The 27,482-nt window shown below is 40.7% G+C and overlaps 1 protein-coding gene across 9 annotated transcripts in view; it reads left to right on the plus strand.

The window, feature by feature from the left end:
- FAM193A (family with sequence similarity 193 member A) overlaps positions 1-27,482 on the plus strand; it is a 175,077-nt gene that overhangs the window by 31,254 nt on the left and 116,341 nt on the right. For all 9 annotated transcript variants that reach the window (XM_058546591.1, XM_058546582.1, XM_058546584.1 and 6 more), the window contains exon 2: positions 25,075-25,320. In XM_058546591.1, the coding sequence (XP_058402574.1) occupies positions 25,093-25,320 (228 nt within the window). In that variant the 5' untranslated portion in view covers positions 25,075-25,092. The remainder of the gene's footprint in view (positions 1-25,074; positions 25,321-27,482) is intronic.

The raw sequence follows: 27,482 nt of genomic DNA on the forward strand, positions 1-27,482 counted from the left end.
TTTGGGATTCCACTACCTGTTTCATATTCTCTTTACCCTTGACCATCACCATATCTGGTCAGTGTTTTTTGTTTTTTTAACCTGTTGGTTCAGAGGCATGAGGAGTCCAGATGGTCAGGCTATTTTCTGGTGTCCTAAAACTGTTATCACCTGGTACACGTATTCAGCTCTTGGATACTAAGACTTCTAACCTATGAGAACCCAAAGTTGTGGGGATGGAAAGGAAAAATTTCCTGGATTGGTCATTAGGTGTAAGTGAGTGCTCTCATTTGGACCCTTCTTTGCTGGACATAGGAGAACTAGCACCATCTATTGGTCATCTGTGCACAATGTGTACAGCTGCATCTTGTGAGACAGCTCTTTAACCCAAAGGGTCTGCCATTTGGTGCCATGAGTACCCACCCAGTAGGCCATTCTGCCATTCCCTAGAGGCACTTGCTTCTGAGTGATGGAGTATGTAACAGGATGAGTGAATCCCATGGTCATAGGCCCCTCACTTCACTTTTATCATAAAACAAACTCCTTGGTCAGTGTTGTGTCATAACAGTGAATGAGGCATGCAGTAAGTCCATAGATGGTCATGTGGGGAACAGACATAGTGTATCAGTCTGAGTCCAATCAGGAGAGAAAACCATATAGTAATTTAAGCAAGAGTTTAATATATTAAGGAGTTGTTAAGCAATGAAAGGAGAATAACTGTAAACAGGAAAGAGAACTCTCAAGTATACTCTAGGGCTGAGGGATAGTACCCAACAAAGGACACATTTGAAAGAGGATTACTCCCCAAGACTGGGGGTTTATACCTTGTTGTAGCAGATATGGGTTGCCTGGGCCAGAGTGAGTCCACAATCACTGGGCAAGGAGGAGCAATCTGGGGCGTAGGCAAGCTGAGGCTGGTGGGTGGGTGTGCAGAAGCAGTCAGGGCACCCTGTTAGGTGCAAGACATGGTGTATGTGCTAGGAGGGCTGTGGAAAACACACCTCTAGGGCTCAGGTGAGCCAGGGTTGTTGGGCAGGTGCGCAGGAGTCAGGGCACCACTGCTGGAGCTGGTTACTGTAGTCCCCTTCTACAGGAACTTACACACTTCTTTATATCACTTGGGCCAGGGCAGCTCCAGGCCACTATGTGGAACAAAGGTTGGGAAGCAGGCTTGCTTGACAGCCAACCCTGCAGGACCCCTGATGTGTGGAGGCATGGGGCTGAGGAGAGGGTGCAGGAAGCAGTAACCTGGGCTGGGGCACAGGTCCAGGCTTTCTGGGGCTCCCAGCTACGTAGCTGCTTCCCGAATCCAGAGCTGGAGAAAGCACATAATACCAAATACTGGAGAAGCTGTGCCCTGCAGATAGCTAGGACTGGAGAATCCAGATCATCTCTGGTGGAAGTTCATGTCGATTTATCACTCCTATCCTTGCTCCCATGTCTCTTTGTTCATGAACTCATTGAGTAAGTGTTGGGGAAAGAGGCTGAGAGACATACACAGGGCAGGTCATTTTGTCCACTGATCATCTTGTCCACTTCTGCAGCCGATGTCATTGTTGAGCATTCACATAGGACACAAATAACCTTGCACTCCATGCTCATCCTCAGACTCTTTCTCTAGATCTCTTTGCCACCAGTCATCCTTTCCTGTTCTTTCCAAATTCCTGATCATCCAGCCAAACATTAGCTTCTGTCAGTGAATCAGTGTAGATCTGCATCTCTGGCCATTTCTCCTTCCTGACAAAGGATACAACCAAGCATACTTCTTGAACTTCTGCTCACTGATTGGATTTTCCCTCCCCATAGGGCCTTCAGGACAATCTCTGAGTGCAGTGTCATGCCATAGTGATCCACTGATGGCTGATGCCAGTATATTGTTGAGAACCATCTGTAAATAGAGTCCAATTTTTCTTCCTTAGTTATTGGTCATAGGGACCTCCCCAGGAGGCCATAGATGTAGTTTTGGAAGAAGTGGCAGTGCAGCAACTTGATTGTGCAGTATATGTGTGATTTCAGGATCTTCTTGTACAAGTTATCCTGGTGGGTAGCTGAGGTAGCTCTCACATCAGGCAGTCAGCTTTTTCTTGTCTGCTGCCGTCACTTTGAAAACCACTGAAAGTGGTGAATGATAAGCCCAAGCAGACTGGAGAGTCTTCTCATGCTTGTTCATTCAGTGGACATTGCCTGCCCTATGAGCAATATTATGGAAGATGTTCGTAGAAGGAATGTGGTTGGGACCAAGTTTCTGGTGTCAGGGAGTTTGCGGCCAGTTCATTGGGAGAGAGAGACAAGTACACTAGTGAGAATGCTCTGTGAGAAATGCTGTGGGAGCAGGAAGAGGACATTACTAATTGCTAAGACTGGGGGAGAATGGGAGTAGAATGAGTCAGGTTTTGAAGAGAAGATGATGCGTGAACTATATTGAAAGATGAGGAGCATTTTCCAGGTGGATAATGAGAGGAGGAAGCCTACCAGGTACATATACTGGCAGAGAGACAGTTAATTACAGCCTTGTGAGTACAGGTCCTGGATTCAGGCTGCCTGGATTTGAATCCTAGCACTGTGATGTTAGGTGAGGTTACTTAACGCTTCTGTTTTTTGGCTTTCACAACTTTAAAATGAGGTAATAGTGCCTACTTTTGGAATCATTGTAAGTGGTAAAGGAGGAAATATATGTATAGCATTTAGCACAATGCTTGGTACTTAGCTCTTAGCTTCGTAGCCTTATGTGAGTCATCTCCTTTCTTGGGGCTTCTGTAGTAACATGCACATATTTTTATATTAATACTCTTTCTTTCATTATGTTTAAACAGTCTACTCCCATACCATTTTCCCAAGAGCGAGTGCATGTCTTTGGCCTCACCTCCAGCACCTTGTAGGTCTTCAGTAAATACTGACTGACTGCATAGAAGAAGTAGGAATGTAGGAGAAATGGATTATTTACTACCTATGAGGTTTATTTCTATCAGTATATTTCTGGTAATATGTTTTATTTGCGTTTGCCTTTCTTTGCACTCCCCATAGACCATCAGGTGAGAACAGATACTTTTAACTGGATGATTACTTGGCAACTTCTTTCACACCATTATGATTGCTCTTCAACAGCACCTGGCCCAGAGCTTTCAGGCGTGGATCTGAGGAGACAGTGCTCCGTCCCAGGATACCTGCAGCCCCTTGACTAGGTGCATCCAGAGGAGCCAGCTTCTCTGAGGGGAGGCTTCGAAGGCTTTCATCTAGTCTCTTTTCACTTAATTTTAGTTAACAACCCGAAAAACGTGAGTGGATAGTTTAAAAAGTAAAATGTATCTTAACCCCTAAAACAGAGTGAGTAATTAAAAAATACTTATCTTGAGATAATAAGAATACAGTGGATAGGTGGCATGTTTTTTGAGTTACCTCGTCCACAGTGATTTTTTAAAATTCAATCTTATAGTCTATAGTCAGAAGACATTCATTTGACTAGGTCAGAGACAGTGGCCTCTCCCTCAAGGAGCAGACATCTGTGATCCTATGTGAAACATGGGTTATTCTTTGTTAATCATGATGCTTGCTAACATTTGATGATCTCTATGTGCCAGATAAGAGCTCTAAGCACTTTACATGTATGTATTCACTTACTCTTCGTAGCAGGCCTGTAAGGCAGGTATTTTAAGGTGAGGAAGCTGAGGCAAAGAGAGGTTAAGTAACGCCCATGTTGACATGCCTGTAAGAGAAACTGGGCAGTCTGGCCTTAGAGTGGGCGTTCTTAATCTTGCCTTGCCATTATTAGTAGAATTTTTCTTTTCTTTAATTTTTCATTCTTTACTTTGAAAGTAAACTTTATTGAGGTATAATTTGCACATAGTAAGATGCACCCAATCGAGGCATACAGTTCTATGAGTTGGCAAATGTCTGCCTCTCTAATTAAGATTTAGAAAATGTCTGTCACCCACAAAGTTCCCTCTGCCCCTTTGCCAGTCCATCCTCTCTTCCCTGGCAGCCATTGATGGTCATAGATAGGATAGATAGATAGGTGATTAAAATCTGCCATCTTGCTAGCTGTTTGTTGTTTGTCATGTTTATTCTTTGTTTTCTTTTTTTACCTCTTTGGGGTTTAATTTAGCATGTTTCATGATTCCATTTTATCTTTTCTATTGACTTATTATTTATACCTCTTAAAATATTTTTATAGTTGTTGCCTTTGGGTTTATAGTGTAGATTTTATTTATTTTTATTTTTTTTTATTTTTTAAAGATTTTATTTATTTATTTTTTCCCCCCAAAGCCCCAGTAGATAGTTGTATGTCATAGCTGCACATCCTTCTAGTTGCTGTATGTGGGACTCGGCCTCAGGATGGACAGAGAAGTGGTGCCTCGGTGCGCGCCCGGGATCCGAACCTGGGTCACCAGCATTGGAGCACGCGCACTTAACCACTAAGCCACGGGGCCGGCCCCAGATTCATTGATTCTATAGTTTCCATTTCTTTGCTGAAATTAGCCATCTGATCTTCATGTTGTCCACCTTTCCTGTTATAGTCTTTAACATATTAATCATAGTTATTTTAAATTCCCTGTCAGTTTCAGCACCTGCTTCACATGTGAGTCTTGTTTTGATGATTGTTACCTCTTGGGAGTGTGTTTTTTTCCATGCCTTTTGTATGTTTGATAATTATTTTTCAAAGCCACACATGTTGTATAGGACAGTAGAAACTGAAGCAAATAGTTTTTATACCTGGAAACGGGCACATCTTTCTTTCTGCTAGGCCCTTAGTGTTGTAGTTTGCATTATTCTTGTTAAGAGTTGGCCTAGGTTTAGGATTTGTTGCTGCTGTGGTGATTGTCAGTGACCACAGCCTTCACGTATCTGTAGCAGTGGCTTCTCTAGTTTGAGGAATGATTTACCAGAGCAGTGTCTGTAAGTCTGAGTTTTAAGTCTTCCCTCTTTGCCCTGCCTCACTGAATGTCTCTTTGCACGCCCTTGTTCCTCTCCTGTCTCTCTCCTAGCAGTAGTCTGCTGTTGGCTCTTATTTGAAGCTTTTTGACTTGGACGTGTGTGGTGGTGGTGTGGTGCTGTCTCTGTGATTCTGAGTAAGGCTCAGTCTTAGGCGTGTATGGCAACCCTGAGTCTTGGGGTGTGGTCTTCTCAGTTCTCCTGCCTGTTCCTTAGTTGTGGGCTCATTGTTTTATCCTGCCCCTTCTCCAGGAGTAGGCCCCCACCTCATTCCTTTCCCCGAGTTGCAGTGAGTGTTCACCAAAGCCCTTCCCTATACAGATAAAGGCTTTTGTTCCTTAGTGGAGATGGAGGGTAAAGATCTGGGTGGAATTTCTTGCCCCTCCCACATGGCTGCTGCTCCCCTCCCCAGTTCTGCACCACCATCTATGCTTCTTAGGGCTCTTTCAGATGTTTTCAATGACTACCTAGTGGGTTTCATAGAGAGCTTGCAGAGGGATGCAGACTTCCCCAATTTCTTTGACCCCAGAAATTGTCTTAGCAGCCTGCACTTAACTTTCGCCAATATGTCATCTGTTCTCAATGAACTCTTCTTACCAGTATCTGATTGCATCTACCTCAGGTAAGTGTGTCTTTCCTTTCCTTGAAAGCACTTAGATTTTGGGTCGGTTTGCTCTGTGACCTCAGTTCCTGATAGGTTCAAAAAAAGTCATAGATTTGAAATCAGTCTGATTGGTTTTCATTGTAAGGGTGGGAGTCCCAGCTGTCTCCATCCTGTGGCAGAAGCCAGAATACAACCGTGTCATGAGGAACAGAAGTTTCTAAGTTGGGTGAAGTTTGGTTTATCAGTTCTTTCTTTTAGGGTTAGTGCTTTTGGGGTCCCAAGAAATCTGTCTACCCCAAGGTTGAAATCTTTTGTCTACTCAAGGTTGGGAAGATTTTTTCCTTGTTTTCTTTTTTTTTTTTTTTATAATTTTATCTATTTATTTTTTTCCCCCCAAAGCCTCAGTAGATAGTTGTATGTCATAGCTGCACATCCTTCTAGTTGCTGTATGTGGGACGCGGCCTCAGCATGGCCAGAGAAGCGGTGCGTCAGTGCCTGCCTGGGATCCGAACCCGGGCCACCAGCAGCGGAGCGCGCGCACTTAACCACTAAGCCACGTGGCTGGCCCTTCCTTTGTTTTCTTATTTAAGTTTTATAATTTTAGCTTTTGTGTATAGGTCTATTATCCATTTCAAGTTAATTTTTTTTTTTTTTTTCCTGAGGAAGGTTTGCCCTGAGCTAACATCTGTTGCCAGTCTTCCCCCTTTTTTTTTTTTTGGCTTGAGGAAGATTAGCCTTGAGCTAACATCTGTGCCAATCTTCCTCCACTTTGTTAGTGGGTCGCTGCCACAGCATGGCTTGACAAGTGGTGCAGGTCTGTGCCCGGGATCCAATCCCATGAATCCAGGCCATCAAAGTGGAGCGCACAGAACTTTAACTACTTGGCTACAGGGCCAGCCCCTAAAGTTAATTTTTACATATGATGTGAGGTTGGAGGTGTCCCCCCCATCATATGGATATCCAGTTATGTATCATTTATTGAGAAGCCTCTCCTTTCCCCATTGAATTACCTTGTTCCTTTGTCAGACTTATTTTTTTCCAAAACTTTTATTGTTAAATACCATACAAGTGCATAAAATAAATGTATATCTCTACAAATTATTTTAATTTGACCTCTGGTATAAACAACATTCAGGTAAAAGAAACAGAACTCCAAAAGCCTACTGAAGGTTATATCCTGACTACAGTTCCTTGCCTTTCCCTTTATAGGTAACCACTAAACATACATTCCTAAACACTATAGGTTTGCCTGTTTTTTTTAAATGTATTTTTTTAAAATATTTATTTATTTATTTATTTATTCCCCCAAAGCCCCAGTAGATAGTTGTATGTCATTGCTGCACGTCCTTCTAATTGCTGTATGTGGGACGCGGCCTCAGCATAGCCAGAGAAGCAATGGGTCGGTACACGCCGGGATCCGAACCCAGGCCGCCAGCAGCGGAGCATGCGCACTTAACCACTAAGCCGCGGGGCCGGCCCCATCGGTTTGCCTGTTTTTGAATTTTATATAAATGGAAGCATACTATATACAGTCTTTGGTATATGGCTTCTTTCACTCAACAATATATTTTTTTTTTTTGTGAGGAAGATCAGCCCTGAGCTAACATCCATGCCAATCCTCCTCCTTTTTTCCCCCAAAGCCCCATTAGATAGCTGTACGCCGGAGTTGCACATCCTTCTAGTTGCTGTATGTGGGACGCAGCCTCAGCATGGCCAGAGAAGTGGTACGTTGGTGCGCACCCAGGATCCGAACCCGGGCCGCCAGCAGCAGAGCGCGCACACTTAACCACTAAGTCATGGGGCCGGCCCCCACTCAACAACATTTTTAAGATTTGTTTTGAACTTAGCTATGGTTTGTCTGTTTTAATTGCTGAATAGTATTTCACTGTATGAATAGACCACAATTTATTATCCAATCTACAGCTGATAGTTATCTGGGTTATTTCCAGTTTGGAGCTGGTATGAATCATCTTGTACATTTATTTTGGTGCACACAAGACATAATATCAGGAAGGATATATATTTAGGAGAGAAATTACTAGGTCATAGTATATGTGTGTTTTCAAAGTCTTAATATAATGCTTGTTTCCCAGCATGGTTATAACCTATTTCCACTCCACCAGCAGTACATGAGAGTTCCCATTGTTCCATATTTTTCCCTAAATATGCTTTTGTCACAGTTTCTCATTTTATCCGCTCTGCTTGGTTTATGGTGGTATTTTATTGTGATTTTAATTTACATTTCCTGATTACATGTGAAATTACCTTTTCATATATTAATTGACCATTTGGGTATCCTCTTTTACGAAGAGCCTGTTCAAATCTTTTGCCTATTTTTTTTCTAAGGAGTTGTATATCTTTTTCTTATTTTCTTGCTTTTTCACTTTCTTAATGTTGTCTTTTGAATAGAAGTTTTAATTTCAAATAGTTGAATTTATTGGTCTTTTCCTTTATGCTTTAGTGCTGTTGATGTCTTGCTTAAAAATGTTTTCCTTCATCTGAGATCATGAAGATATCAATATTATCTTTCACATATAGGTCTATAATTCTGAAATTGATTTTTGTGTATGGTGTGAGGTAGGAGTTTTAATTTCATTTTTCCCCTTTTTGGATACCTAGTTGTCCCAGCGTCATTAATTAAAAAGACTGTTCTTTGCACAGTGCTGTGGAACGCCATCGCTGTTATAAATTTAGAGTCCGTATATACCTTGGTTCTATATTGTTCCATTGTCTATTTGTCTATTCTTGAGCCAATATCACACTCTTTCAATTACTACAGATATTTAATAAGTCTTAGTAGTCCTGCTTGTTCTTCGAGAATGTTTTGGTTATTTTTGGTCCTTTGTATTTTCATATAAATTTTAGACTCTTGTTTCTCAGTTTCTACATAAAAATTTGTTTGGATTTTTATTCAGATTGCATTGACTGTATACATCAATTTGAGGAATGTTGACTTTGGCACTTGGGGTTTTCCATCTATGAAATTTTTCTCCATTTATTTGAGATATCTTTATTTTTCTCAATAAAAACTTATAGTTTTCTCTGTAAACTTGAGTTTGTCATCTGTGACCATGGTATTTCCATTTATTTGGGGCTATCCTTACTTTTCTCAATAAAGATTTATAGTTTCTCGCTTGTTTTAGATTTATCCTTTGGTACTTGATAACTTTTAAAATCGTTTAACTTAGAAATAATTTCAAATTTATAGAAAGTGCAAAAATAGTACAAAACTTTTATATACTCTGATCCAGATTTCCCAGTTTTTGACATCTTATCACATTGGCCTTATCATTTTGTCTCTGTTTCTTTCTCTCCCTCCCCACCCTTCCTGTCTCTCTCTCTCTCTCCACACACGTGCTTGCGCACACACACAAACACACACACCCACTCCTATCTTATAATTTTTTTCTTGAACTATTTGAAGACAAATTGCAAATGTAATGCCCATTACCCTTCGGTATGAATATTTCCTAAAAACAAGGACAGTCTTCTCCATATATACTTATCGAAATCGGAAAATTAGCATTATTATAGTATTAGCATCTCATTCACAGATTCTATTCAAATTTCGCCATTTGTCCCAAAAATGCCCTGAATAACAAAAACAAACAAAAGAACTTTCCTTCTCTCCTTTTCTTTATGGTCCAGAATAAGTTCTAAGATTACTCATTGCATTTAGTTGCCATATTTTTTGTTTTCCTTTATTTTATTTATTTATTTTTTAAAGATTTTATTTTATTTATTTTTCCCCCCCCAAAACCCTAGTAGATTGTTGTGTGTCATAGGTGCACCTCATTCTAGTTGCTGTATATGGGACGCGGCCTCAGCATGGCCGGAGAAGCGGTGCGTCGGTGCGCGCCCGGGATCTGAACCTGGGCCGCCAGCAGCGGAGCACGCGCACCCAACCGCTAAGCCACGGGGCCGGCCCTTTGTTTTCCTTTAAATCTGAAAGAATTTTTCCTTCTTTTCTCATCCTTCATGACCTTGACCTTTTTTATGAGAAGAGGCCACACACTTTACAGAATGATCCTCAGTTTGGGTATATCTGATGTTTCCTCATGATTAGACTCAAGTTTTGCTGTTTCGCAGGAATTCCACGAGTGATGCTGTATTCTTTGTAGCGCATCATCTCAGGAGTTTGTGATGTTGTTTTGTTCCATTATAGGTGGTGATAACTCTTAGTGTGTGGTTAAGGTGATGTCTGACTAGTTTCTTTACTGTAAAGTTAATAAGAATTTTGTACTAATTCATAATAATTAATTAATATGTCTTTTGTAGGGAAATACTTTGAGATCATCGTAAATGTCCTGTTTCTCATCGAACCTTCTTCTTCTGCTTTTGGCATTCATTCATGATTCTTGTTGAATCCATTAGTTCTATGATAGCCAAATGGTGATTTTCTAATTCCATCATTCCTTCTGCGTTTATTGACATTCTGCAGTAAACTAAAGCTTTCCTTTCTTCCTTTTTATTTGTATATAGTTTATATCAATACAGACTTATGGATTTCTGTTTTACGCAGTGTATCAAATTTAGCCGCTGGGAGCCCTTTCAGGCTGGCTGCTGAATCCTTTTGACATGTCTTCATCATTCTTTGAGTATTTCCTTCCTTTATGGTACCAGAATTTCTGTTCTCATCTTGAATTTTACCTGCCAAAGCCCTGAAATCAGCCGTTATTTCAAGAAGCCCTCGTTCCTTTTAATGGACAATGATATTCACAAATTAACCTTTGAGTGCTAGATGTTCTTACAGCTGATGGAGCTAGGAAGTAGATGTATGTGTGTATACACTCACACACCTATATCGGATTTTTTAATCTATTAAAACCAGGAGTTCGTGCTGAATCCTTTCAATTCCAGTCCACCATTTGGAGTTTATTATGACCTTCCTCCTTTCTGTATTCCTACCTCTCTTCTCCTACAGTGAGAAATCCGGCTACGTTATCTTCAACATGTTTACTTATTTACTCAGTCCTCCTGTGTGTAACCAATCCTAACTGCCAGCTACATGCTCAGCCCTGGTGCCACTGACTCATGCTACCCATGCTTATGGAGATTGTCCCTCCCCCCCCGCCCCCCCCACGCACCACTGACTCACACCAACCAACGTTTCCAAGGGGCAGGGGCAGTACTAGATTTTTCTTTTTTGCATGTTATAATAAGTGGTACCTTAATTTTTTTTTTATTTTTGTTGGTATATGGGAATATAATAGATTTTTTAATTTTTGTATTTTTCAACCTTTCTAAAATATTAATTCTCCTTATTTGTCTTTACATCCTTTAGGAATTTCTATGTGTACAATCATATCATGTACAAATAATGACAGTTCTTTTTTCCCTTTCTAATCATTAGTTCTTGTATTTCTTTTTCTTTCCCTATTATACTGACTGAGATCTCGAGTATAATGTTGAATAGAAATGATGGTTGCAGATACCTTCATCTCGTTCTTGATCTCAAAGAGAAGACTTTTCACTGTTTCATCTTTAAGTATGCTTCTTGTTAATAGGGTTTTTTTAGATGGCCTTTATCAGTTTAAGAAAGTTATCTTATATTCCTGGTTTACTAAGAATGCTTTTATTAGTGAATGGATGGTCGATTTATCAAAAGCCTTTCCTACATCTATTTAGTTACATGGTACTTGTCTTGCATTCTATAATGTGATAAAGTAATTAGAAAATTAGTTCAGTGCTAAACTAACGTTCCATTCTTGGGTAAACCCACTTGGTCCTAGTAATATTCTTTTCAGTAATATATATTGCTGGATTTGGTTTGCTCATAAATTCATTTGGGATTTTTTGCATATATTTTCATGAGTGAGAGTAACTTGGAATTTTCCTTTCTCTTTGTTGGATCAATATACAGATTATGGCTAATTTTTTGTACTTTTTTCTATTATCTGGAAGAGTTTGTCTAAAATTAGATTTATTTCTTATTAAATTTTTGTTAGAAGCCATCTAGGCTTGGAGTTACATTTGGTTGAGTTTATTTAATAACTATAATATTGTTCTAGTTTCTGTTTATCCATTTTGGTGAGTTGTATTTTCTAGGAATTCTTTGAGCACTTCATCAAGCTTTCATCTAAAGTTTGACCTAAAGATGTTGATAATATCCTTATTATTATTTTATGTGACTATTTGATCTGTAATGATGTCTTTGTCATTTTTGGGCTTTGTTTTATGTACTGTCTCCCTTTCTTCCTTAATGAGTACAGTATGTATCCATTTTTATTGGTCTTTTCAAAGAAGCAACTTTTGGCTTTGTTGATCTTCTCTAGTAAGTGTATTTTGACTTTGGTGCCTGACCTAGGGTCAGCCTCCCTTACCTGGCTGGGGTATCCATGCCCCAGCTGACGTGAGCCTTAGTGCTCATAGCTGCGTTCTTTCTGGGAAGGTTGCCTACATCCAAGAAGCTGCCTCACCCAGAAAGTGACCCCAGCACATCCTCCAGTGGTCTGAAACCAGCTTGCCTGGGTTTGAATCCTTGCCCTGATATTTACTAGCTGAGACGAGTTTCTTAAACTCCACGCCTTAGTTTCCTACTTCAATGAAATGAGGATGATAATTGCACTAACCACATAGGGCTGTTGAGATGATGAGATGCTGCTGTATGTGTTTAGGAAATTAGCCTATTACCTCTGTGTTGCAGATATTTTGTCTAAGTTTGGTATTAAAAAAAAACTGTTTCTGCTTTACAGAAGTTTTAAATTTCTGTGTTAAAAGACTTCTGGGTTTAAAATAATTAGACATAATATATAGAGCTATTGTCAGTTGTAGTCAACTTCTGATTTTCTAGCTCTTCTTTTTTCTGTTTGTAAATTAGTTATTCCTTGTGGCTTCCTTTTCTTCTGCCCAGTGTTGGATATTGTATTCTTTATTAGCACTCATAGAAGATGGGAAAAGGGAGAAATAGTGATACTCTAGCCCAGTACTGCCCAATAGAAATGGAATATAAACCACATATGTAATTGTAAAATTTTAAGTAACCATATTGTAAAAGTAAAAAGAAACAGGTAAAACCAATTTTACTAATGGCTTTTACTTAACCCCAAGTAGCCACAATATTATTATTATTTTTTTTTTATAGTTTTATTTATTTATTTATTTTCCCTCAAAGCCCCAGTAGATAGTTGTATGTCATAGCTGCACATCCTTCTAGTTGCTGTAGGTGGGACGCGGCCTCAGCATGGCCGGAGAAGCAGTGCATCGGTGCGCGCCCGGGATCCTAATCGGGGCTGCCAGCAGCGGAGCACGCGCACTTAACCGCTAAGCCACGGGGCCGGCCCCACGATATTATTTCAACATAGAGTCAATATAAAAATTATTACTGAGATATTTGCATACCTTTTTTCATACTAAGTCTTTGAAATCAGTTGTGTATTTTATACTTTGGCATATCTTAGTTTGGACTTGCCACATTTCAAGTACTTAATAGCCACATGTGACCAGTAGCTACCAAATTGGGTATACATCTCTAGTCCTCTGTTAGTTTGGGTTTCTTTTGACTTTGCTCTTTTTTTCAAATTTTGTTTTATTGAGGTATAATGACATACAACATTATATTAGTTTCAGATGTACAATGTAATGATTTGATATTGATATATATTGCAAAATAATCACTACAGTAAGTCGAGTAAATATCTGTCACCTCACATAATTACAGATTTTTTTTTCTTGTGATGAGAACTTAAGATCTACTCCCTTAGCTACTTTCAGATATGCAGTACAGTATTAACTATAGTCATCAAGCTCTATATTGTATCCCCATGGCTTATTTATTTTATAACTGAAAGTTTGTACCTTTTCACTCCCTTCACCCGTTTTGCCCACCCCCCATCTCTGGCAACCGCCAATCTGTTCTCTGAATCTTTGAGCTTGTGTTTTTTTAGAGTCCATGTATAAATGAGATGGTATGGTATTTGTCCTGGTATCCTGACTTGTTCTGAGGCTTGCCTAGACATTTATTTTCTTTCAGATAAGTAGCATCAAAACAAACAGTAACTACATTGTTTACTAGACTTAAAACATGACTACATTTGTGTTGGAAAACATTACTAGTAACAGTTACATGCATAAAACCATTTTATATAATTGTAGTTCTGGCAGATAGCAAATACTTCTATGCCTTCATTAATGCACACATCAACTCTATTTACTTCCATAGAACCACTGGTCGTTAATAACTGCGTCAATTCAGGAGGTTAACTTGCAGCAATAAGAAAAAATGGTTGTAATTTTCTTTAGGCTTTCTCTGTTTTTTTTTCCATAAAATTTCTTTTATTGATGTCATAATAGTTTATAACATTGTGAGATTCCAGTTGTACATTATTATTTGTCAGTCACCACATAAATGCGCCTCTTCACCCCTTGTGCCCACCCCCCAACTCCCTTCCCCCTGGTAACCACCAAACTGTTCTCTCTGTGTGTTAGTTTATATTCCACATATGAGTGAAGTCATACAGTGTTTGTCTTTCTCTGTCTGGCTTATTTCACTTAACATAATACCCTCCCGGTGCATCCATGTTGTTGCAAATAGGACAATTTTGTCTTTTTTTATGGCTGAGTAGTATTCCATTGTATATGTACGTAGATATATATATGTAGCGCACATCTTCTTTATCCAGTCGTCTATCAATGGGCACTTGGGTTGCTTCTTGGCTATAGTGAATAATGCTGCAATGAACATAGGGGTGCATAAGCCTCTTTGGATTGTTGATTTCAAGTTCTTTGGATAAATACCCAGAAGTGGGATAGCTAGATCATAAGGTATTTCTATTTTTAATTTTCTGAGGAGTCTCCATACTGTTTTCCATAGAGGCTGCACCAGTTTGCATTCCCACCAGCAGTGAATGAGGGTTCCCTTTTCTCCACATCCTCTCCAACATTTATTATTTTTTGTCTTGGTGATTATAGCCATTCTCATGGGTGTAAGGTGATATCTTAGTGTAGTTTGATTTGCATTTCCCTGATGATTAGTGATGTTGAACATCTTTTCATGTGCCTATTGGCCATCTGTATATCTTCTTGGAAAAATGTCTCTTCATATCCGCTGCCCGTTTTTTGATCGGGTTATTTGTTTTTTTTGTTGTTCAGTTGTGTGAGTTCTTTATATATTATGGAGATCAACCCCTTGTTGGATATATGATTTGCAAATATCTTCTCCCAGCTGGTGGGTTGTCTTTTCATTTTGATCCTGGTTTCTTTTGCCTTGTAGAAGCTCTTTAGTCTGATGACGTCCCACTTGTTTAATTTTTCTTTGGTTTCCCTTGTCCGGTTAGACATGGAATTTGAAAAGATCCCTCTAAGACCGATGTCAAAGAGTATTCTGCCTATATTTTCTTCTAGGAGTTTTATAGTTTTGGGTCTTACCCTCAAGTCTTTGATCCATTTTGAGTTAATTTTTGTGTATGGTGAAAGGTAATGTCTACTTTCGTTCTTTTGCTTTCTCTATTTTTTAAATATGTAAACTGAAGTTAAAAGTAAATCCTAGGGCCGGCCCCGTGGCTTAGCGGTTAAGTGCCTGCGCTCTGCTGCTGGCGGCCTGGGTTCGGATCCCGGGCGCGCACCGACGCACCGCTTCTCCCGCCATGCTGAGGCCGCGTCCCACGTACAGCAGCTAGAAGGATGTGCATCTATGACATACGACTATCTACTGGGGCTTTGGGGAAAAATAAAAATAAAAAAAAAAAAGAAAAATTAAAAAAGTAAATCCGAAAGAAAACTTACTTTCACATTAGCTATAAAAAAGGATGCTAGAATAAGGTAATAATGTGGAATCAATAATTAATGTTTATTGAATTTCCAAGGAACAACTTTGAAATCTATAAATTGCTAAATATTTACTCTGTAAGATTGTATAAATTATATATTACAAAGCATTAAATACTAAAAGGTAATTTTGCACCTAACTCATGATATGATTCTGTTACCAATTTTTTTTATAACCAGCTAGAAGGGAATTTAATGTTAGTAATTATTAATAATTAATGTTGCTAATTATTTCCCAAGCCACTTGCTCAAATAATTTGCATATGTTTTGGGAAAGCTGAGTTAAGAAAAGCAGAAAAGATTGTAGGTATTTTAGTGACTGCACATGCAGTCATCCCTGGACTTCAGCACAGGTAGCTAATAAAAGACCATGTGTAAAATAAGGAAGGAAAGTTATGGTTGAAGTGGGGAAGACAAAATGTGAGTTACTGATTTGGATTAGTTGTTTCAGTTCCTTTAGTGAGCATTTACTGGATGCCTGCTGTATGCTGGGTGCTTTATGGGACTTAAAAAATGTTGAGTGTCTAATGAAAAGGGCATGCGAAAGTATAAGATAATCTGTATAAAGTATAGAGGTTGTACAGGAGTTGGAGTAATTAGCTATGTGGTCGCTTGTACTGGTTGAGGGATGGGGAGCAAGTTGGAGGAGAGCACAATTGACAGAAGAAGAATGGTACCACAGTGGGGTTTGAAAGGATGCCTAACAGTTGCCTGGTAAAGGAAGAGAAGATTGGTGTTTCAGGGTGGGAAATGGCTTGTACTAAGGCCCCATAGTTGAATGGGGCAGGGGTGTGGAATTGTGAGGAGTTTCAACTGGGTGATTATGCAGAGACTAAGTGACCAAGGGCCTTGTATGTCATGCTTGATCCTTTTAGGCAATGGGAACTATTGAAGGGTTCAAAGCAGGAGACTGTTCTGGTCACATGTGCAGTGTGAAAGATCATCCTGACAGGAGGTAGAGGATATGTGGAGAGCAGACAGACCTGCAGGCTGAATTGTGAGATAATTGTGTAGTGTCCTGGGCAGAAGATGATAATGGCACAAAAACAGGCACATTTATTTTGTGTGTTGTGTACCAGACAACCTGGCTTTAGCCTTCACTGGGCTGTATGATCTGAGATGTGCCACTGTCACCTGAAAAGCTGTTGCTTTTAGCGTCTTTATGCCCTAAAATGCCATGGTTTTTTTTCCTGTTGATAAGAAGTTTACCTGTAAAGTCTTTAAATAGTAAGTCTGAGTTTTTCATTTTGAATTTGGAATTTCTTTTTGGAAATTACTTTTAAAACTAGAGTATAAGCCTGGCAAGAAAATGAATATTGTGATTAGTGTCTCTTATTACACACATGCTAGCCACAAATGACAGCTTTTACCTGCGTGTAGAAAATTAGTTTATTCAGAAAGGGTAAAATATCTTACATCATAGATGTAAAATATTCATAGGATTCAGTTGTTAGTGGTATTCTCAAGTGTTTTCAGCAATATTACCATCTTAGGAATATGTACATTCTCTTATGGAAAATTTCTGGGTTACCTTAGTCCCTGACATTAAAATATATACATTGTATATATTTATATGAATATATTTTATCTATCTATGTGTGTATAGGATTTGGGGGACAACACTTGTTTAAATATGTTTACTCTGGTACGTTTTTTTAAATATCAATGTAATTGGACTGGATTTATCCTCCAGCCTTAAACAACTAAATGAGGGACAGAATATCTCAAAAAACAGTTTTCCAACATTGGGCAACAGGCAGTCCAGGACAGTGCTACCTGAGAGACAGAAAATAAACTAGGTGAGCTCTAGGATTGGCCAAGCTTATTGCCTGGAGAGAGTTTGCAGGCGGTGGCTTGGGGAGGAAAGAGGAGTAGCCCAAACAGAGCCTGGTAGTTTCCCCGAGTTGAGAATTTGGGAAGGTCAAAGTGAATTTCCAGGGTAGGGTACCAGAGAAGGGAGAGCTGCAAAGAGAAGAGAGCCCTGGAGAAGCACACAGAGTTCCCCTTGAATTTTCTGTTGGGTACTGATGACCACGTATATGTGTGGAAACTCTCTGAGCTCAGGGAAAGAACCCTGGAAGTGCGTAGTGGAACAATCCTTGGAGCTCATACAGGGCCTGAAACAGTTTGTGTTTCCCACGAGCCAGAGTGGGAAAATCTTATAATCTTTTAATATTTATCTTATAAATAATAAAAGATAGTGTGCTCACAAGGGAATTGCCTCAGTATTGGGAAAGATTAAAGGTGTTCTGATCTTGCCTCCCAGAGTTTACAAGCAAGCCTTGAAAGGACCCTACTCTTCGCAAATAACCTAACCATGGTCCACAACCAAGTTCAGAAACATTGGAAGGAATAGAAAGATACCCAGCACCTAACAGGGTAAAATTCACAGCGTCTGCTATCTAGTCGAAAATTACCAGGCTTGCAAAGAAAGCAGCAAGCAAATACAATCCAGAATGGGGAGCAAAATCAATAAGTAGAAACGGACTCAGAAATGACACATATGATAGAATTATTAGAGGGGGACTTTAAACACAGTTATTGCTATATTTTGCACGTTCAAGAAGATAGAGGAAAGCATGAGCCTGTTAAGAAGAAACATAGAATATACAAAAACCCAAATGAACATCTAGAGTTGCAAACTACAGTGTCTGAGATGGAAAATACATTAAATGAAGGTTAGCAACAGATTTGACACCACAGAAGAAAAGGTTAATGAACTTCAAGAGATAGCAATAGAAAATACCCAAAAAGAACCATAAGGGAGAAGACTGAAATTAAAAAAAACAACAACAGAGTAACAGTGAGTTGTGAGACAACTTCAAATGGCATACTATATGTATATGTGTAATTGGAGTCTCTGAAAGAAAGAATGGGGATAGGGAAAGAAAAAATATTTGAAGGAATAACGTCTGGAAAATGTCCAGATTTGATGAAAACTATAAACCACAAATCCAAGAAGCTTAATAAGCCTCAGGCACAAGAAACATGAAGATAACTACACTAACCCGCATAATAATTATATTACTGTAAACAATGATTAAAAGAAAACTTAAATGCAGTCAGAAAAAAAAGATACATTATACATTGAACGAAGATAAGGCTAATAGCAGACTTCTCATGGGAAACAGTGCAAGCCAGGAGATAAAAGAAGGAAGCTTTGAAGCACTGAAAGGGAAAAAGAACATAACCTAGAATTCTAAACCAGCAAAAATATATTTCAAAAATGAAGATGAGATAAAGACTTTTCAGACATAAAAAGCTGAAAGAATTCATGACCAGCGAATCTTCATCACAGGAAATGTTAAAAGGAAGTCCTCAGGCAGAAGGAAAATGACACCAAATGGAAATCTGAATCTACACAAGGAAATGAAGAGCACTGGGAATTGTAAATATTTTAAAAAATTGCTTTAATACATAATTGTTTAAAGCAAAGATAACAATGAATTATGAGGCTTATACGTAGAAGTAAAATGTATGACAACAATAACATAAAGGCCAGGAGAGGGGAAATGTGAGATTCTTATAGGGTTAGTGATCAAGTCTTATTTGATATCTGATTCTGATAAGTTAAAATGTACACGTGGTACGCACTAAAGCAACCACTTCAAAAAGAAAAGAGGTGTTGGGGCCGGCCCGGTGGCGCAAGCGGTTGAGTGCGCGCGTTCCGCTGCGGCGGCCCGGGGTTCGCTGGTTCGGATCCCGGGCGCGCACCGACGCACTGCTTGGCAAGCCATGCTGTGGCGGCGTCCCATATAAAGTGGAGGAAGATGGGCACAGATGTTGGCCCAGGGCCGTCTTCCTCAGCAAAAAAAGAGGAGGATTGGCGGATGTTAGCACAGGGCTGATCTCCTCACAAAAAAAAAAAAAAAAAAAGAAAAGAGGTGTAGCTCACAAGCCAACAAAAGAGAGAAAATAGAATCATAAAAAATACTCAATTTTTTAAAAAGAGGAAAAAGGGAACAACAAACAAATGGGTCAATAGAAAAATAAAGAATAAGATGGGAGATTTAATAAACCAAGCCATATCAGTAATTGTATTTAATGTAAATGGTCTAAACATCCCAATTTTTGAAAATTGTGAGATTGGAAAAAAGCAAGACCCAGTATATGCTTTCTGCAGGTAACTTGCTTTAAATATAAGGATGCAAATAGGCTAAAAGTAAAGTCATAGGGAAGAATATGCCTTGCTTATGTAAGTGAAAAGAAAGCTGGAGTGGCTATGTTAGTATCAGGCAAATAGATACCCGAGCAAAGAATATTACCAAGGGTAAAGAGAGTTATTTCATACTGATATAGGGGTCAGTTCATCAAGAGGACGTAATAATCCTGTACGTTTTTGCACTTAACAACAAAGCTTCAAAATATATGAAGGAAAAACTGATAGAACTTCAAGGAAAAACTGACAAATGCATAATTATGGTTGAAGATTTTAATACCTCTGTCAGTAACTTACAGAACAAGTAAATGGAAAATCAGTAAGGTCATAGAAGACTTGAATGACACTGTCAACCAGTTTGACCTAACCGACATTTATAGAACACTCTACTCAACAACAGCAGCATACGTGCACATTCTTTTAAGTAAACATTGAACAGTTACCAAAATAGGCCATATTGTGGGCCATGAAAAAGGTCTGGATAAGTTTGGAAGAATTAAAATTGTACAAAGTATCTTCTCTGACTACAGTGGAATTATATTAGAAACCAATAACAGAAAGATATTTAGAAAACTACAAATATTAGGAAACTAAACCGCACTTGAAACAACCCATGAGTCAAAGAAGAAATCAAGAGGGAAATTAGAAAGTATTTTGAACTGAAGTAGAATGAAAACACAACATATCAAAATTTGTAAAATGTAGCCATTCTAGGGAAATTTATAGCACTGACCACCTCTTTATGAAAGAGAAGAGGCTCAGTGACCTATGCTTGCACCTTAAGAAAGTAGAAAACCAAAGAGCCAGTTATACCCAAACAAAGGAAATCATAACATAAAAGCAAAAACCAATGAAACAAAAATTTTTTAAAATGTGGAAAATCATGAAACCAAAAGCTGATTCTTTTAAGAGTAATAAAATTGATAAACCTTGAGCCAGGCCAAAGATTTGAAAAGATACTGTACAAGCCTGTGAAAGTTATTTAACATAATTAATCACTAGGGAGAACCACAGTGAGATAGTACCATACAACTCATTAGAATAGCTGCAATTGAAATGACTCACCCCATTGATGAGGATGTGGATTAACTGGAACTCTCCAACACTGCTCTTTGGCAGAAGTTCGGCAGTTTTTTAAGTTACCATACCTGCCAAATGATCCAGTCATTCTATTGCTTGGTATTTATGCAAGAGAAACCAAAGCATATGTCCACACCAAGATTTGAACATGAATGTTCATAGCAGCTATTATTTGTAATAACGCAAAACTGGAGACAACTTGAATGTCTCCAAATGGGAGAATGGATAAACAGGTTGTGGCTTGCCCACACAATGAAATACTACTCAGTAACAAAAAGGAACAAACTCCTGATACATACATGGGAGTCATCTCCAAATAATGATACTAGGGAAAAGAAGCCAGACAAAAGAGAATATGTTGTGTGATCTCATTTATATACTTTTCTAGAAATTGCACGGTAATCTGTTGAGACAGAACTCAGTCCAGCGGTCGCCTGTGAATGGGGTAGGGTTGGAGGAGAAGGGAGCAAGGAGAAAGAGGTAGGTACACAGGGGCACCAAGAAACTTGGGGGGTAATGGTAATGTTCATTATCTTGATTATCGTGATGGTTTCACAGGTGTATACATACATCAAAACTTCAAATTGCAGACTCTAGATATTTTCAGCTTATTGTACCTCAGTTATACTTCAATACAGCTTTAAAATGTTTTTAAAAGAATCAACGGAATTTATATTTGTACCTCATTTAATCACCGATAGTAAGGAGAGTAACCACGTGGTGGGGTGCTAGCATCTGGCTAATTTGAATTTCAGTCAGGTAGTGTGTGCGCATGTGTGTGTTTTGTAGTAACCTGTTATTTGCTTTGTCCAGAAAAGGTGTAGAGAGGAGAGTTTTGGCTCCTTGAGATGACCAGCTTCATACTTGAGCATATTGGTCAAGTGTCGGTCAAGCATTTGTTCAGGACGTTGTCTACCCTCTCTCCGTGGATCATCTCATCTAGCTCCATGGCTTTACATACCATATATACTGGTGATCCCAAATTATATATCCAATTGCAACTTGTTCCCCTAGCGTCTTACTTGTGGAAAAACAAACAACCCCCGCGTTGTTTAGATGTTTAACACGCACTTCATATGCACAACATCCAAAGCAAACTTCTGGTTCTTGCCACGCCCCAGCCTGTCCACCTGCGTCCAGCATCTCTGTTGGCATGCCCACTGCCCAGGCGGTTGGGCCCGTTGGGCCCGTCGCTCCCTTGAGTCCATTGGCGAGTCCTGTGGCTCTACCTTCAACAACCCTAAGTCTGACTGCTCTGCTCCTTTATGGCTCCTGCCGGTGCCTGGAACTGCCTGGAATAGCCTTACTTACATTGTTACCTCCCCAGAGTTCATTTTTCACACAAGAAAGTTTCTTTTTAAGTTGAAAATTGTGTCATGCCACCCCTTTCTGGGAAACCTTCAGCCTCTTCCCGTGCCCACAGCCTGGATGAGCAGCCCCTGCCTTCCCTACCCACTTGCTCCGCAGCTTCAGCCTCCGCCTTTGTCCTGTCCCTTCGACGTGCCCACATTTGCACTTGCTATTCCTCTGCTTGCAGTGTTCTTCTCCCAGATCTTCATGCAACTGTTTTTTCCTTAGCATTTGGGTCTCAGTTTAGCTTTGCTCCCTTTAAAACGATGTCTTTCTTCTAGTCCCACTCTCTTCCCTTGGCAACTTGATTGTCTTCATAGAGTAGTACTTCCTGCCATTGGATGTCAGGTGGTTGTGTCTGTGCTTACCTGTCTAATGCCCCTCTGGAACCAGTGGAGTCTTTGTGTTATTTGCTGTTGCAGACCTGTTGTCTAACTTGTAAGGTTGCCTGGCATATGCTATATTTCAATTTTTTTTTTTTTTTTTTTGTGAGGAAGACCAGCCCTGAGGTAACATCCATGCCAGTCCTCCTCTTTTTGCTGAGGAAGACTGGCCCTGGGCTAACATCTGTGCCCATCTTCCTCTGCTTTATGTGGGACGCCACCACAGCATGGCCTGACAAGCGGTGCATCGGCGCGTGCCCGGGATCCAAACCCGGGCCGCTAGCAGCAGAGCATGCGCACTTAACCGCTACACCATGGGGCCGGCGCAGGTATATTTCAAATCTTATGAAAGAGGCCTTCCTCATCTTGGAGCTCTTCCACATGCTCAGTCCAAAGTTTGTGGAGTTGTCCTTGCCCCTCCTCCTCCTCCTCTTACCCCTGACATGTGGTTCCTTTGCAGTTTTGTCAGCTCTCCCTTCACAGTGGACCTCACTGCTGCCTCACTCCTGAGGTGCAGAGAGCTTCTCCCTGACCACCTTGTTCCCTCCCTTTCTCCCATCTCAGCTGTTCTCCATACACAGCTCCCTCCCTCCTGTTTCCTACTCTGGCTTCCTGCTGCAGGGTCTTTGTGTTTGCTCTCAGGAATGCCCCTCCCCCAGGTATTTCTCCTCAAGGAGTCCCTCGCTGGCCACCCTAAATAGAAGGACACCATCCCCAGACATTCTTTCCTGCTCCATGTTTTTCTCCTTCTCAGTTACCACTATCTAACGTTCTATAGTTTTTACTTATCTGTTTGAATTTATTGTCTTTGTCTTTGACAAGGATGTTAGCTCCCTGAGGGCAGGGATCTTTGTTTTATTCACCACTGTGTCCCCAGTGCCCAGACCAGTGCCTTGGCAATGGGGGCTCCCAGTAAATACTGGATGGATGGCTGGATGGACGAAGGGGAGCTGAACTGGGTGCTCTCAAGTCAGTTCTGGCTCTTACATTATGATTTCCAGCTTGGGAACCCTTGTAACCTTGGAGTCCAGCATCTCCTTCTTGGGGTAAAAAGGTAGCCTGGAAAGGTTTGAAGGCCGTGGCAGTTCTGTCGGTGATGGGGGCTGTGTTCTAGGACTAGGGACAAGAGATGCCTTTACATACGGTTAAATCAGCATGATTTTTGTAATTGTCATAATTTAGACTTCTTGGATCTGTTGGGAGAGAGAAAGACATCTACTCCCATGGTATTCTGTGGTTTGACGAGTAGTCTGGAGCTTTCTAGAATGCCACTGGGAGATAGTACTTAGTTCTCCATCCTTGCACCCCATGCATTCAAATGACTGATGAACTGGGTTTGGTTAAATCCATGGAACCCTGTGGGTGTGACAGGTATCAGCAGTTTTGATCACTGGTTTATAAAAGCAGGTAAGAATATACGTGCAAGTCTTTTGCCTCTTAGTGGTGCTGTCATTCATTCTTTTAATCACCCATTCATTCATTTATTCATTCAGCCCTCCTTTTTAAGCACCTGATACCTGCCGGCCATCCCAGGCTTTGGAGATGGAGCCTGCAGCCTGTTTGAGAGCACTCAGTCACCGGTGGAGCCAGTCGTGTAAATGCACACAGTTAAGAAGCACAGCCAAAGGCCTATGTGAGCCTCAGTGCAGGAGGCCAGGGAGAGAGCCACGGGCTGAGGGAAGAGCTGGGCTGCTGGCTGGGCAGAGCTGGGTGGGCATCGGAGGAACCTCTGGGTGGAACTAGAGACTTTGTAAAATACTCCGAAGTTCCAGCCAGAATAGCCTTGGCACAGGTCCTGGTCCGCCTTCCTACCTGATGTGTATCTCAGCAGAGGCGTTCCAGATGGTGAGAGAGGCCTGGGGGGTTTCTGTCAACTCAATCCCACATGTGTGCTAGCTTGGAACCTTGGCAGAGCTGTGCCTGCCTCTGGAAGGCCATGCCTGGCTTCCCTGCTCACCTGTTGCCCAGGTGTGCCTCTCTCAAACCTCTCTTCAGGATTTGCAGGATAGTTCCTCTAAGTGCAGATGATCCATCTTGAGCCCATCCTGATTTGGGTTAAAATCTTGGCCCCTGCTTGCTGACCGTGTGACTTTAGGCCTGTTTTAAACCTGGGAGCCTGTTTTTGTGTTTTTAAGGCTAATTTTACTTTTCTGATAGGTTGGTTGATCATCTTTTGGAGAGGACCTTGGATAATAATCTTGCCTCTTCCTCCTACCTCTGAGGCTCCCACCCCCACCCTCACCCTGCAGTTTAGGACCTATTTGAAAAAGTGGATGGTGAAATTGGTTAGCTGGAGATTAATTCAGTATAATTGCTGCTGAGCTGGAGGGGAGGCTAGGTCTTGGATGTATGGCTGCCATCAGGCTCCCAGATGTTTATCTAGACTCTAGAACTTGGACAGCCCACCTCAGAGGTGGTTAGGATCTGCAGGTGCACTTAAGCCAGAGTTGCTGCCTTGGGCCTGAGTCCTACTGTGCAGATGTCTCTAGAATAGTAGCTTTAAACTTTGTTGATGGCACATGCTCAGTCTGAAAATTGAGACTGATACTTTACAGCAGGTAGGGAGAAGTAATACAGAAGTCTAGGTGAAGGGGTTAATTGGACAATTTTCTAACTCCTACTAAGATGTTCTTTATGGCATTACTATTTTATTTGAAATATTATGAGTTTCTAGAACACTGGATACAGTTTATTCAGAAAATTCCCTATTTGTTTCTCTGTAAATATACATGTGCATTGTAGTTTTAAAACTACATACAATATTTTTTAATGATCTTGGCTTTGCGCATCATGTTTTGAAAACAGAATTTTTTTTTCTATTCCAGACTCCTTTTAATTTTGGCATGAATCATAGAACACCACCCTACCCCGCTGGGGATTATTGTCTTCTGTGCAGAAGCGAGCGGAAAGATTCTTCATTCTTAGAGAGTGGAATTAAGACTGCGAGCAAATTGGCTCTTTCTATGGCTCCCAAGGGCAACAGCATGCTGCACTTGCCACTGTGGGTATGCCCGGACTGCCGGCGGACTGTGGAGAAGGAGGAGAGGCATGGTAGCCTCGACCAGCCAGCGGTGAGTACCCAGCACGGAGAGCACGGGCTCATCCGCTTACTTACCCCGGGGTTTATGGAACTAATTGGGCAGTGAATTAATTAATTTGGGTCTGCTTTCTGGAAGGAACTCCTTCCTGCGCCATCTTCAGGCCCCTTACTCCACCCACTGGGGCCTTCTTCCTGGTCTTCCTGGCCACACCTGCAGTAGGTAGTAGGGGACGACTTGATCAGCAAGCTTCGGGGACCCAAAGTGTTTGGGCTTTTTTAGTCTGGTCTCAGGATTTCTGTGGCGATGCAGTTTGCTGAAAAGCTAGAAGGCTTTTTATATGTGTTTAGTTTTAGACAATTCCATGTGCTGGTAACTCACCTGAAATTCTTTCCCAGATGCAATTCACAAGTCTGGGTTCCCCCCCCTTTTTTCCTTGATTTCATGCCTCAGCTGATTGGAGGCATTCTTGAGGCCATCAAGCTTGCGTGGGAAGGCCACAGCCTTAATCTGATTTTTGGCCTAGACTGTCTTACTGGGCCCTGGCTCTTTTTTTTTTTTGGTCTTTTTTTTTTTCATTGAGGTAACATTGGTTTATAACATTACATAAATTTCCCCTGGTTCTGAAAAGGCTTTCATATCTGCTCTTGGGTTCTAGGAGTTGGCTTTTGCAACCATTTGAGTCCCCACATTCTGGGGCTCTTCTGTTCCTTTGATTTCTGCTTGCAAGCGGCTGGTTGTTTTCTGAGCCGTTGTCTTTCTTCTGATACCTTGCTCCATGCGGCTGCTAACACCAGCATCCACTACCATGTTCTGTTTTCTGACCTGGGACTGCTTTCCAGGTTAGTCCCCGTGACAGTTTGGTGAACGTTTTGCTACTGCATGGCATAAGCCTTCTTTGCCTTTCTGGGTCTCATCTGTCTCCTTGCTGCCTGCTGCTAAGCCCGTGACTTCTGTTTTAGGGTTTCCTTGAAGGTAGCACCCCGTCTCACGTGCCAGTTTCTGTAGTGGTGCTTGAATAGCTAAACCTCAAAATCTCATTGTTTGTCAGAAGAGAAACTGATTTCTCGCTCAGCCTCCTCCCACATGCCCCATTTTCCTGCTGTATTCTCCTCCTTAACACTTCTTTGAAATACATCATGTATTGTGCTTATTCATTTTGTTTGTCTTTCTTCTTCTTCTTCACTGTAATAAACATTCCACGAGGGCGGCTGTTTTTGCGTATTTTCTTACCAAGAGCAGTGCCTAGCCTGGCATATTTTAGGTATGCAAAATATTTGCATTAATGAATAAGTAAATGAATGAGCAAAGACCTGGGAACCCCATCCTTAGGGATTAAAATGATGGCATAGTCCATCTGAAGTTTTTTCACCCTCAGATATGTTTGCTTTTATCATTTTATTATTTTACTTTTAGTTCCTTTCTTTGTCCACTTAAAGTATTTGGTCTTTTTCCCTTTTTTTTTTTTTTTTTGGTGAGGAATAGTGGCCCTGACTAACATCTGTTGCCAATCTTCCTATTTTTGCTTGAGGAAGATTGTCCCTGAGCTAACATCTGTGCCAGTCTTCCTCTATCTTGTATATGGGTCACTGCCACAGCATGGCTTGATGAGCAATGTGTAGGTCCACGCCCGGGATCCAAACCCGCACACCGCAGGCCACCGAAGCAGAGTGCACGAACTTAACCACTACACCACCGGGCCGGCCCCTCTTTTTCCCATTTTTTTAATGGAAAGCTATTTAGTATTACTGATATTCATTTGTTCCCTGTTCAGTTGGAGTCAGCATTCTTAAGTTTTCCCCCAGGGTAAAGCGCTCTCTTTGCTCCTAAACTTTACTATGTTCTGTTCCTATTTCCAGTCCTGCTCTTCTGGTTTAGCCTGACTGTGCCTTTGGGAAAGGGTTGCTGTTGTTCCTCCTGGTTTTGGAGGCAGGTGGAAATACCGGTCATTTCCCATCATTAGTCTTATCAGGAGGGGTCTCATTGGCTAACTCCCAGTTTGTCCTGGATAACAGATTGTCAAATGAGGCTTTCTCTCCTCATAAAAACGGTGACCCAAGGGACCACAGAGGTGTAACGTTGACCTCTGTTTGTAGACTTAGACCTTCCGTTACTTTGTAGAGTTGGCCTCTTTGTTCAAGCTGGTTAAAATTGCTGACCTTTTTAAAAAAGTGAGATATAATTTACATCCAGTA

Source organism: Diceros bicornis, chromosome 8 (genome assembly GCF_020826845.1).
Source record: "Diceros bicornis minor isolate mBicDic1 chromosome 8, mDicBic1.mat.cur, whole genome shotgun sequence".
Lineage (NCBI taxonomy): Eukaryota > Metazoa > Chordata > Mammalia > Perissodactyla > Rhinocerotidae > Diceros > Diceros bicornis.